This window comes from Sciurus vulgaris, assembly GCF_902686455.1.
Source record: "Sciurus vulgaris genome assembly, chromosome: 7".
Lineage (NCBI taxonomy): Eukaryota > Metazoa > Chordata > Mammalia > Rodentia > Sciuridae > Sciurus > Sciurus vulgaris.
Window position 1 is genome coordinate 54,204,632 of NC_136467.1, and position 12,326 is coordinate 54,216,957.

Sequence of the window (12,326 nt, forward strand, 5' to 3'; positions counted from 1 at the left end):
TCAAAGACAATTTGGAGGGCATGGACTATGCCCCTGTTATAAGAACAACCAGTGATATGATCCACAGTTCCAGCATTCAGCTGGGACCCTTGTGTATTTCTGGTGTCAGTGTCCTGAAGATGCTTACTGTGTTACACCAGCCACTCATCTGATGTTGGTTCTGTGAGCTTGTATCATCATTATTGAATTGCTAGTTTCCCTGGTAACTGTTAGGAATTCCCAGATCTCTAGTCCTTTCTCTGTTGTTTGCAAAACCCACTGTAACTACTGAGTTTCTCTTAGAGTTTCCTGAGAATGAGATGTTGGTGGCTAAGTTTTGAAGTCTTAAGGGCTTTTGGTTGGGGTCTTAGCATTTGAATACTTCTTATATAGGTGAGAACAATTTCTCTTTCCTGTAAATGTTCTTATACTATGATATTACTTTCAGTGACTCTGGGAGTTTATGTCTATCAGTTATTTTTGTAGTGAATGTTTATAACAGAATGCTTTCATAGAACACAGATAATTAAGACAGGAGTGGAATTATCTTGCAATATGTTTGAGTTTATATTTATGCTTGTTTATTCTTCAAAACTAGTGCTGTGTTTAGTATCCTATTCTGTTCAGTTTTGAATTCTGTGTTTTGGCTCTGTCTGATATTTTCATTGTGACAATTCTTTTGGTATTTCATATTTCTGTAGTTGAAATATTATCAAAAATAATAAACGATGCATGGCATAATGTTTACATATCTCTGAGAAACTATGTGCATTCCTGTTGTTTTTGTAGTTATAATTTTGAATCTGAAAGTAATATGTGGAAAAGTAAAAAAAATTTTTTTTGTTCATGTGCAGAAAAGATGAAAAGGAATATGCATTGAAGCAAATCGAAGGCACAGGAATATCCATGTCAGCTTGTAGAGAGATTGCAGTAAGTGAATATAAATATAGTTGCTTATTTTATTATTGATATTGGGTAATGACTTGTTTTAATATGAGTATGATGTATACAACATAGTTATTTCACAGATGTTAGTTTAAGGATATTTTATATTAAGATAAGAAAATTTGCATAAAGTTAAAATTATTTGAAAGTCATCTTTGGACATTCTCTTAATGATATTTAGGATTTTATTTTTATTTATTTATTTTTTTTATTTTTTTATTTTTTTTTATTGTAAACAAATGGGATACATGTTGTTTCTCTGTTTGTACATGGCGTAAAGGCATACCATTTGTGTAATCATAAATTTACATAGAGCAATGTTGTTTGATTCATTCTGTTATTTTTTTCCCTTCCCCCCACCCCTCCCACCCCTCTTTACCCTCTATACAGTAGTTCCTTCCTCTATACTTGCCCCCCTCCCTAACCCTAACTCTAACCCTTCCCTCCCCCCCATTATGTGTCAACCTCCACTTATTAGCGATATCATTCGTCCTTTGGCTTTTTGAGATTGGCTTATCTCACTTAGCATGATATTCTCCAATTTCATCCATTTGCCTGCAAATGTCATAATTTTATCATTCTTTATGGCTGAGTAATATTCCATAGTATATATATACCACAGTTTCTTTATCCACTCATCAATTGAAGGGCATCTAGGTTGGTTCCACAGTCTGGCTATTGTGAATTGAGCAGCTATGAACATTGATGTGGCTGTATCTCTGTAGTATGCCGATTTTAAGTCCTTTGGGTATAGGCCAAGGAGTGGGATAGCTGGGTCAAATGGTGGTTCCATTCCAAGTTTTCTAAGGAATCTCCACACTGCTTTCCAGAGTGGCTGCACTAATTTGCAGCCCCACCAGCAGTGTATGAGTGTACCTTTCTCCCCACATCCTCGCCAACACCTGTTGTTGCTCGTATTCTTGATAATCGCCATTCTAATTGGGGTGAGATGGAACCTTAGGGTGGTTTTGATTTGCATTTCTCTTATTACTAGAGATGTTGAACATTTTTCCATATGTTTGTTGATTGCTTGTAGATCTTCTTCTGTGAAGTGTCTATTCATTTCCTTAGCCCATTTGTTGACTGGACTGTTTGAATTCTTGGAGTAGAGTTTTTTGAGTTCTTTATAGATTCTGGAGATTAGTGCTCTATCTGAAGTATGATTGGCAAAGATATTCTCCCACTCTGTAGGCTCTTTCTTCGCATTGCTGATAGTTTCCTTTGCTGAGAGAAAGCTTTTTAGTTTGAATCTATCCCAGTGGTTGATTCTAGCTTTTATTTCTTGTGCTATGGGAGTCCTGTTAAGGAAGTCTGGTCCTAGACCAACAAGATGAAGATTTGGACCTACTTTTTCTTCTATAATCTGCAGGGTCTCTGGTCTGATTCCGAGGTCCTTAATCCATTTTGAGTTTAGTTTCGTGCATGGTGAGAGATATGGGTTTAGTTTCATTCTGTTGCATATGGATTTCCAATTCTCCCAGCACCATTTGTTGAAGAGGCTATCTTTTCTCCATTGCATATTTTTGGCCCCTTTGTCTAGTATGAGAAAATTGTATTTATTTGGGTTTGTGTCCGTGTCCTCTATTCTGTACCATTGATCTACCTTTCTATTTTGGTACCAATACCATGCCGTTTTTGTTACTATTGCTTTGTAGTAGAGTTGAAGATCTGGTATTGCAATACCCCCTGCTTCATTTTTCCTGCTAAGGATTGCTTTAGCTATTCTGGGTTTCTTATTCTTCCAGATGAATTTCATAATTGCCTGCTCTATTTCTGTAAGGTACGTCATTGGGATTTTAATTGGAATTGCATTGAATTTGTATAGCACTTTAGGTAGTATGGCCATTTTGACAATATTAATTCTTCCTATCCAAGAACATGGAAGATCTTTCCATCTTCTAAGGTGTTCTTTAATTTCTTTCTTTAGTGTTGTATAGTTCTCATTGTAGAGGTCTTTCACCTCTTTTGTGAGATTGATTCCCAAGTATTTTATTTTTTTCGAGGCTATTGTGAATGGGGTAGTTTTCCTAATTTCTCTTTCTGAAGATTCATCACTTATGTATAAAAATGCGTTGGATTTATGGGCATTGATCTTGTAACCTGCTACTTTACTGAAATCACTTATGAGTTCTAAGAGTTTTCTGGTGGAATTTCCAGGTTCCTCTAAATATATAATCATGTCATCAGCGAACAGGGATAGTTTGAGTTCTTCTTTTCCAATTCGTATCCCTTTAATTTCTTTGGTTTGTCTAATTGCTCTGGCCAGAGTCTCAAGAACGATGTTGAATAGAAGTGGTGAAAGAGGGCATCCCTGCCTTGTTCCAGTTCTTAGGGGGAACGCTTTCAGCTTTTCACCATTTAGAATGATATTAGCCATGGGTTTAGCATAAATGGCCTTTACAATATTAAGGAATGTTCCCACTATCCCTATTTGTTCTAGTGTTTTGAGCATGAAGGGGTGCTGTATTTTATCAAATGCTTTTTCTGCGTCTATTGAAATAATCATGTGATTCTTGACTTTAAGTCTATTAATATGGTGAATTACGTTTATTGATTTCCTGATGTTGAACCAACCTTGCATCCCTGGGATGAAACCCACTTGATCATGGTGCACTATCTTTTTAATATGTTTTTGTATGCGATTTGCTAAAATTTTGTTGAGAATTTTTGCGTCGATGTTCATTAAGGATATTGGTCTGAAATTTTCTTTCCTTGATGAGTCTCTGTCTGGTTTAGGTATCAGTGTGATATTGGCTTCATAGAATGAGTTTGGGAGGGTTCCCTCCTCTTCTATTTTATGGAATACTTTGAGAAGTATTGGAATGAGCTCTTCCTTAAAGGTTTTGTAGAACTCGGCTGAGAACCCATCTGGTCCCGGACTTTTCTTTGTTGGTAGGCTTTTGATGACTTCTTCTATTTCAGTACTTGAAATTGGTCTATTTAAATTGTTTATGTCCTCCTCATTCAGTTTAGGCAATTCATATGTCTCTAGAAACCTGTTGATGTCTTCGAAATTTTCTATTTTGTTGGAGTATAGATTTTCAAAATAGCTTCTAATTATGTTTTGTATTTCCATCCTGTCTGTAGTGATATTTCCTTGTTCATTCCGAATTTTAGTGATTTGGGTTTTCTCTCGTCTTCTCTTTGTTAGTGTGGCTAAAGGTTTATCAATTTTGTTTATTTTTTCGAAGAACCAACTATTTATTTTGTCAATTTTTTGTATTGTTTCTTTTGTTTCAATTTCATTGATTTCAGCTCTGAGTTTAACAATTTCCTGTCTTCTACTACTTTTGGTGCTGTTCTGTTCTTCTTTTTCTAAGGCTTTGAGCTGTAGTGTTAGGTTGTTTATTTGTTGAGTTTTACTTCTTTTATTAAATGCGCTCCATGAAATAAATTTCCCTCTAAGTACTGCTTTCATAGTGTCCCAGAGGTTTTGATATGATGTTTCTTTGTTCTCATTTACCTCTAAGAATTTTTTAATTTCCTTCTTAATATCTTCTGTTATCCATTCATCATATAATAGCATATTGTTTAACCTCCAGATGTTGGAATAGTTTCTGTGTTTTACTCTTTCATTTATTTCTAACTTCAATCCATTATGATCTGATAGAATACATGCTAGTGTCTCTATCTTCTTGTATTTGCTAACATTAGCTTTGTGGCATAATATATGGTCTATTTTAGAGAAGGATCCATGTGCTGCTGAGAAGAAAGTGTATTCACTCTTGGTTGGATGGAATATTCTATAAATGTCCGTTAAGTCTAAATTATTGATTGTGTTGTTGAGATCTATGGTTTCTTTGCTCAATTTTTGTCTGGAAGATCTGTCCAGTGGTGAGAGCGGCGTGTTAAAATCACCTAGTATTATTGTGTTGTGGTCTATTTGGTTTCTGAAATTGAGAAGGATTTGTTTGACATACATAGATGAGCCACTGTTTGGGGCATAGATGTTTATGATTGTTATATCTTGCTGATTTATGCTTCCCTTAAGCAGTATGAAATAACCTTCTTTATCCCTTCTGACTAACTTTGGCTTGAAGTCCACATTATCGGAAATGAGGATGGATACTCCAGCTTTTTTGCTGAGTCCATGTGCATGGTATGTTTTTCCCCATCCTTTCACCTTTAATCTATGGGTATCTTTTTCTATGAGGTGAGTCTCTTGCAGGCAACATATTGTTGGATCTTTCTTTTTAATCCAGTCTGCCAGTCTATGTCTTTTGATTGATGAATTCAGGCCATTAACGTTCAGGGTTATTATAGAGAAATGATTTGGTTTCCCGGTCATTTGGTTCATTTTTAAAATTTTGTTTATTTATTTGTTTGACACAACTTGTTTCCTCCTTTATTTGACAATTCCTTTAGGATAATTCCTCCCTTTGCTGATTTCCTTCTTTGTTTTTCATCTCTTCCTCATGGAATATTTTGTTGAGAATGTTCTGTAATGCTGGCTTTCTTTTTGTAAATTCTTTTAGCTTTTGTTTATCATGGAAGGATTTTATTTCATCGTCAAATTTGAAGGTAAGTTTTGCTGGGTATAAGATTCTTGGTTGGCATCCATTTTCTTTCAGGGCTTGAAAAATGTTGTTCCAGGACCTTCTAGCTTTTAGGGTCTGGATTGAAAAATCTGCTGATATGCGTATTGGTTTCCCCCTGAATGTAATTTGGTTCTTTTCTCTCACAGCCTTTAAAATTCTGTCTTTATTTTGTATGTTAGGTATTTTCATTATAATGTGCCTTGGTGTGGGTCTGTTGTAATTTTGTGTATTTGGAGTCCTGTAAGCCTCTTGAACTTGATTTTCCATTTCATTCTTCAGATTTGGGAAATTTTCTGATATTATTTCATTGAATAGGTTGTTCATTCCTTTGGCTTGTTTCTCTAGGCCTTCCTCAATCCCAATAATTCTTAAATTTGGCCTTTTCATGATATCCCATAGCTCTTGTAGATTCTGTTCATGATTTCTTACCATCTTCTCTGTTTGTTCAGCTTTGTTTTCAAGGTTAAATATTTTGTCTTCAATGTCTGAGGTTCTGTCTTCCAGGTGTTCTATCCTATTGGATATGCTTTCTATGGAGTTCTTAATTTGGTTTATTGTTTCCTTCATGTCAAGGATTTCTGTTTGGTTTTTTTTCAATATCTCTAACTCTTTATTGAAATGATCTTTTGCTTCCTGTATTTGCTCTTTTAACTGTCGATTGGTGCGATCAATCAATGCTTGCATTTGCTCTTTCATCTCATCATTCAATGCTTGCATTTGCTCTTTCATCTCCTCGTTTGCTTCTCTGATCATTTTAATTATGTACATTCTGAACTCCTTTTCTGTCATTTCTTCTGCCATGCTGTCATTGGGTTTTATTGATGTAACATCTAGATTTGTTTGCAGCATTTTCTTTCCTTGTTTTCTCATGTTGTTCAGATATCAGTGGACCGCTGAGATATTGCAGATTTCCTCTGTTGATTTACAATGACCCTGAAGATTTCTATATATATCCCCTCTTAGCCTTCAGTAGGCTGAAGTCTTGGAGGAGGTTGATAATGCGGTGCTCCACAAGGAAGCTGCCTCTCTAGGAGTGGTGGCCTTCAGGTGGGGTATATTCCCTGCTAGTGGGCAGAGGTGCCTCCACTTGTTGACCAATGGTCATCCAAAGGGGACCTAGGCTGTGGGCTGAGGCAAGGCCAGTTTGGGCCTGAGCCTCTGGTTTTACTGTCCTTGTGGGAAACCTCACCCAGCAGGGAAGACTCACCCGGTGGGGAGGTCTCGCTGGTCAGTTTCCTCCTAGAGGTTCCCCTCAATTTACATCTACTGCCTGGGCTGGGCTGCCTTCCTCTGCAAAGTTTCCAGGGGCCCGGCCCTACCTCCTGGGCCTGGGAGCCTCACCCTTCGCAGATGAATCTCCTTAGGCTGCCCCTCCTCAGAGAATTTGCCCATAGGCCTGGAACCTTCGCTCCGCCCTAAGCCTGTCTCTGTGCGGCTCTTCCACCCAGAAGCCTCCTAGATCCTGGGACCCTGTTCTGCACCTAATCGCCTGGCTGCGTGGCCCCTCCTCTGAGCAGCCACCTGTGGCCCCGAACAATCGCTCTGAGTCCCAGAGACCCGCCACAGGCCTCTTCCTCCAGACAGCTGCCCAGTATGCCGGTGCGGTCACTAGGAGTCCAAGAAACTCACTTCGTGCCTCCTCCTCCCACCAACCACCCGTAGCCCGGGGCAATCAATCACTCCGAGTCGAAGTGACCCTGCCCGTTCCTCCTCCTTCTCCAGATAACCCCCCGGGTGTTCAGGAGCAGTCCCTCTGAGTGGCTCTGAATCCACGTGACCCGCTGCACGGGTCCACTGGGCCACCGCCCGGAGCTCTGGTGTGGTCCTTCAAGACCAAGCGTCCCACCACGCTTCTCCTCCAGGCAGCCCCCCTGTGTTCAGGAGCTGTCACTTTAAGACCAAATAACTCACCACTCGCCTTCTCCTCTGAACAGCCGCCTGGAGCGCTAATGCAGTCACTGCGAGTCCAAAGGACCCGCCGCGCTCCTTCTCCTCCTTCTCCTACTCCTCCGGGCAGGCCCCGGGGTTCAGAAGTGGTCAGGGTCCAAACAGCTCGCCATGCAGCCCCTTCTCTGGCAACCGCCTGTAGTTCCCGTATAGTCGCCCGAATCCAAGCGGCTGCTCCTCTTCCTCCTCGTCCTCAGGGCAGGCCCCGGGGTTCAGAAGCGTCGTTCTGATTCCAAACAGCTCGCCGCGCGGCTTCTCCTCTGGCAACCGCCTGCAGCTCTGGCGCAGTCTCTCCGAATCCAAGTGGCCACGCTCCTCTCCTCCTCCTCAGGGCAGGCCCCGGTGTCCTGAGTCCACACAGTTCTCCCCGCCTCTCCTCCCCCGGGCAGCCGCCGGAGCCCCAGTGGCTGCTCCGAGTCCCAGCGCTGTGCCGACCGGCCTCCTCTATGGCGCTCCAGCGGGGGGAGGGGCGTCTCGCCGGCAGTTCTACTTCACAAAGTTTCCTGCGTTCCGGGACCCCCGTCCCATCCGGGATGCCCCCCCAGGGGGTGAGAGTCACCCGGCTACCCTGAGTTGGTCCCAAGCGTCTCAATATCTCCTCTCTTGAATCCTGAGTTCTGGAGCAACACGTAATGCAGCCACCCTCTAGGCCGCCATCTTGAAAACCCCCCAGGATTTTATAATCTTAGAAATACTGAACAAAATAATGATTTAATTAAAATTACCCTAGAACATGATTATTTTAATTAATAATTTAATTAAAGTATTTACCTGTAGTTTTTGATATTTCTATGAAATATTTCCTGTGAAATAAGCACTTTTAATATCCCCTTTTTACAAATCAGAAAATAGGCAAACCATATTTATAGTGTAGAAGGCATACTGTTATAAAATCTTATTTTAGTTCTTCAGCAGAGTTTGCTAATTAGGGCTTTATTGTGATATTACATGTTAGAAACTTTTGTCTCTAAATTGTTAAATACTTAAATATTTAATTGTTATTTAATAGTTCTTCAACAATTGTTTATATTGTTTGTGTTCATTAGCAATTTTTATCTCTAATAACTCTTGCATATATTTCCCATAGCCCACATTTTTGCTTTACTCTTATGGAAACACTCCTTCACTCTTAGTCTGGCAGAAGGTCTGTAGAATTAGATGTCTGTTTGTCTAGCTAGCTAAGTTAGTGGTGAGTCTTGGTCTCCTTATCTGTGAAGTAAGGTAACTATAAGGTCCCTCCAAGTCATAACTTTTTAAATTTTAAAGTGATAGCTTCTCCTTGGACTGTGCAAATTTTGAGGAACCAGGAACATTGTCTTTTTAATCCCTACTGCTTAGCATAGTGCCTGGCACATAGTGACCCATAAATGTTTCTTGAATAAATAAAGAAATGAATAAACAGAATTTTAAAAATTCTATTAGTTGTCCATGATGCTAAGGTGACTTTAGAATATAAATTTATTGTTGGAAACTTTCAGTTTGGTGGTTTTCCATTACTTATAAAGTGTTTTTTTAATGTCTTACCAGAATAAACATTTGATAAGTGATTTGTAGTTCTTTAAACTTCTTACCATATCAACCAATATGAATATCATTGGTATGTTATTTTGCTGTGTTACAGTATTATAGTTTAGAAAAGCATTTTTCAGCCTTTCCTTCCATGAGTCAGTTTGGCAAATAGCTAGAATTTAAGGTACTCATTAATGAGAAATGAAAACTGAATTGTAGATGTCCTTTTTGAACAGATACTTCTATGTACTGAGGAACCCATAGGTGTTAGTCTTTATGTAAATTTGGAGTGTTATGGAGAAACTAAGCTATTAGTCATTCACAGCCTTCATATTTTTATTGCGAGTTTGCCTAATAGAACTTTATAAAGTGTGCAGATTCTACATTAAATAGAATTTTATCACAACTTGAACTATTTAGTCCCAATGTGATAGGAATTTTGACACAAGTTTAGTATGGATGTTACTGCACATGGCTATGCACATACATCTTATACATTAAACCCACTAACAGTTGTATAATGATTGTTTTATGCATATCTCCATGTTTTAGTTAGCTTTAGTGTCTCGGTGACCAAAATAACTGATGAAGAAAAGCTTAGAGGAGGAGAAGTTCATACTGGACTCACAGTTTCAGAGGTCCCAGTCTGTAGATGGCTGGTTTCATTGCTCTGGGTCTAAGGTGAGGCACCATATTGTGAGTTAAGGGCCCAGAGTAGGAAAGCTGCTAAACTCATGGTGGGGTCGGGAAGCAGAGAGAGAGGGAGGAGAAAGGGCCACAGGGAGAACAGCCCTTCCAGAGAATGCCAGGGAATGCATGGAATATCCAAAGTTCTCATTTTTAACTGAAAGTCTCCTGTTGGTATTTATAGAGCAGGCGTACTAGAAATGAATTATGTTTTTATTTTATTTTTATGTTGGGGTGTCTTTCTTTATTCTTTTCTTTATACTTAGCTGGAACAAGTCCATGTTTGGAGAGTATTTCCATCCCCGCCTCCCGCCCAACATTTGGACTGTCATCCTGCTGCCTTCAGGACTTCATGGTTTCTGATGACAAATCAACTATTAAGTTTGAGAATTTCTTGTACATGAGGAGTTTTTTCCTTGCCTATTTTAAGATTTATAATGAAAAATGAAATCCTGAAGAGTTTGGGGTTAGAGTTTGTTGTTTTCTTAGAATTCTGGGAACTGATACAAGGTAAACAAATGCATAGGGAGGAACAATGTGTTAGTATTTTTCATTTCCTAACAGCTGAAAAGATATGGAGAACCAGGAGGCAAATGGAATTACTAGTCCTATGGTTTCTCTGTCTGATTTACTGTATGGTGGATCATGTGTTTCTTGAAATGTGTGTGTGTGTGTGTGTGTGTGTGTGTGTGTGTGTTTGTAGTATATTTCAATCTATGTTTCCTATGAGAAGACTAAGTGGTAAGTGTTTATATTTTCAGAAGTTGATGTAAATACTTATTGCTACCATTAGTGGAAAAGAGGTAGGCCATATAGATTTATGGGGTTTTGTACAAAGGTGACAAAAGTGAGAAGGAACAGTTTAAAAGAGATACTTGCTTTGCTCACCAATTTGTGTGTGTGTGTGTGTGTGTTTTATGGTGAAGGAAGCTGAGATGGTGTGGTAACTCATTCATAGATGTAGCTGAAATTTTTTTTTTCTTCCCCTACTTTAGGGTAATAGACTAGTTGGCTGTAGGTAGTGACATTAGGCACCTGTGTGTGGTTACTGCAACTTATTGCTTCTATAAAGAATTGGTGAGTTTTTATTGAGGAGTTGGCTTTCTGCTGTGTTAGTGTCCTTCCCTACTAAGGAAAATCAATGGAGTTTTTCTAAAAATTACATTCTTGCTCTAAGCAATTAGATTTAATTGGCTATCAGTTCCCTACTTTGAGCTTATTTTTCTCTTGAATAATATTGAAGTAAAATTGTAATAGTTTTATAAATGCAGAGCGATAGACTGAATATAAATCTGATACTGTTATGTGAAGGGCTCAACTTAGAACCTGAGCATAAATGTGCAATAAACGATTGTTGTTACTATTATTATTGGTAATAATCTTTTCCTATTTGAACTCTAATCAAATACAAGTTTTAGCTGAATGTGCTTCCCCTGTGGTCTAAGTAAATTATTTTTAAGACTATAAATTTAATTAAGTATAACATTTTTTTAATTATAGCATTATAGTTTTACATAGTAGTTGGATTCCTCTTAACTAAGTCATACATGTAAGGAATTTTATTTCAGTCCCCATTTTCCCTTTTCCTCTCCTTCTCCCTCCCCCTGTTCTCCTTCCTCTACAGGAAGGAAGGAGAACACTTTCCTTTCACTCACTCATTTATGTATTTTTGATTGGTACTTTTGACATATATGTAAAGTTTAAGTTCCCTTTCGTACATGATTTTGCTACATTCATTCCATATTTCCTCACATTCCTGTCCTTCCTTTCTCCCTCCTTGTTCTCTACCTTCTATATCACTCATCTTCCCTAAATATTTAGAATATTTGATCACACCTCTTCCCACTGCCACCTTCTTTCCCTTATTTTGCTCTAACTTCCACATATGAGAGAAACCATTTGACTATTAATTTTTTGAGTTTGGCATAGTTCAGTTAGCATGATGTTCTCCCATTTCTGTCCATTTACCAACAAATACTATTATTTCATTCTTTATGACTGAGTAAAACTCCATTGTGTGTATATTCCACATTTTCTTAATCTGTTAACCTATTGGTCTATTCATCTATTCAAATTTTAAAAAAAATGTATTCTTATAGAAGACACTAAGCTATAAAATTTAATAGGAACTGATAATTGTAGAGACACTGAAATGGGAAAACAAAAATAATTTTTTTAAAAAAGATATATGCCTTTGGTTTCAGATTATAATGTGGGAAAGAACTTGGATTTGGATTCAAGTAGACTTGGGGCTCTGTTGGACTCCATCATTACTCCTGCACATCTTAGACAATTTGTTACTATTCCCAGGACCCATTTTCTATGTAGCTATAGAGATGAAGATTTTAAAGGGGAATCATGTATATCTTGATTTACTTGCAGAGTTGGCATTACTGGGGAAGCAGGCCATGTAACAGTGTATATAGATTGACCAGATTCTCAGCCTCTGTGAGCTTCTTTTTTCTCGCTAATGTTCCAGATCATTCTTAGCGTATAACCAGAATATCAGCTGAATCTCATGAAATGTTTTGACAAATCACTTCTTTCCAAACATGTTCAAGAAGCTTAGAAGTTGTACTCTGTAAACATGTACAAATATTATGTGTCAAAAATTTACAAATGTGCACACTCTTCCCAGAAAATCTTTAATAAACCAGTGACTTGCCATGATTATCTTGGACTTTATGTTCCTGACATGTGGACACACGTACCCATATACAT

General features: G+C 38.3%; 1 protein-coding gene across 1 annotated transcript in view; it reads left to right on the plus strand.

The window, feature by feature from the left end:
* CDK19 (cyclin dependent kinase 19) overlaps nucleotides 1–12,326 on the plus strand; it is a 155,243-nt gene that overhangs the window by 43,735 nt on the left and 99,182 nt on the right. Inside the window, 1 exon segment of the mRNA XM_079149154.1 lies at nucleotides 834–909. Within this exon segment, the coding sequence (XP_079005280.1) occupies nucleotides 834–909 (76 nt within the window).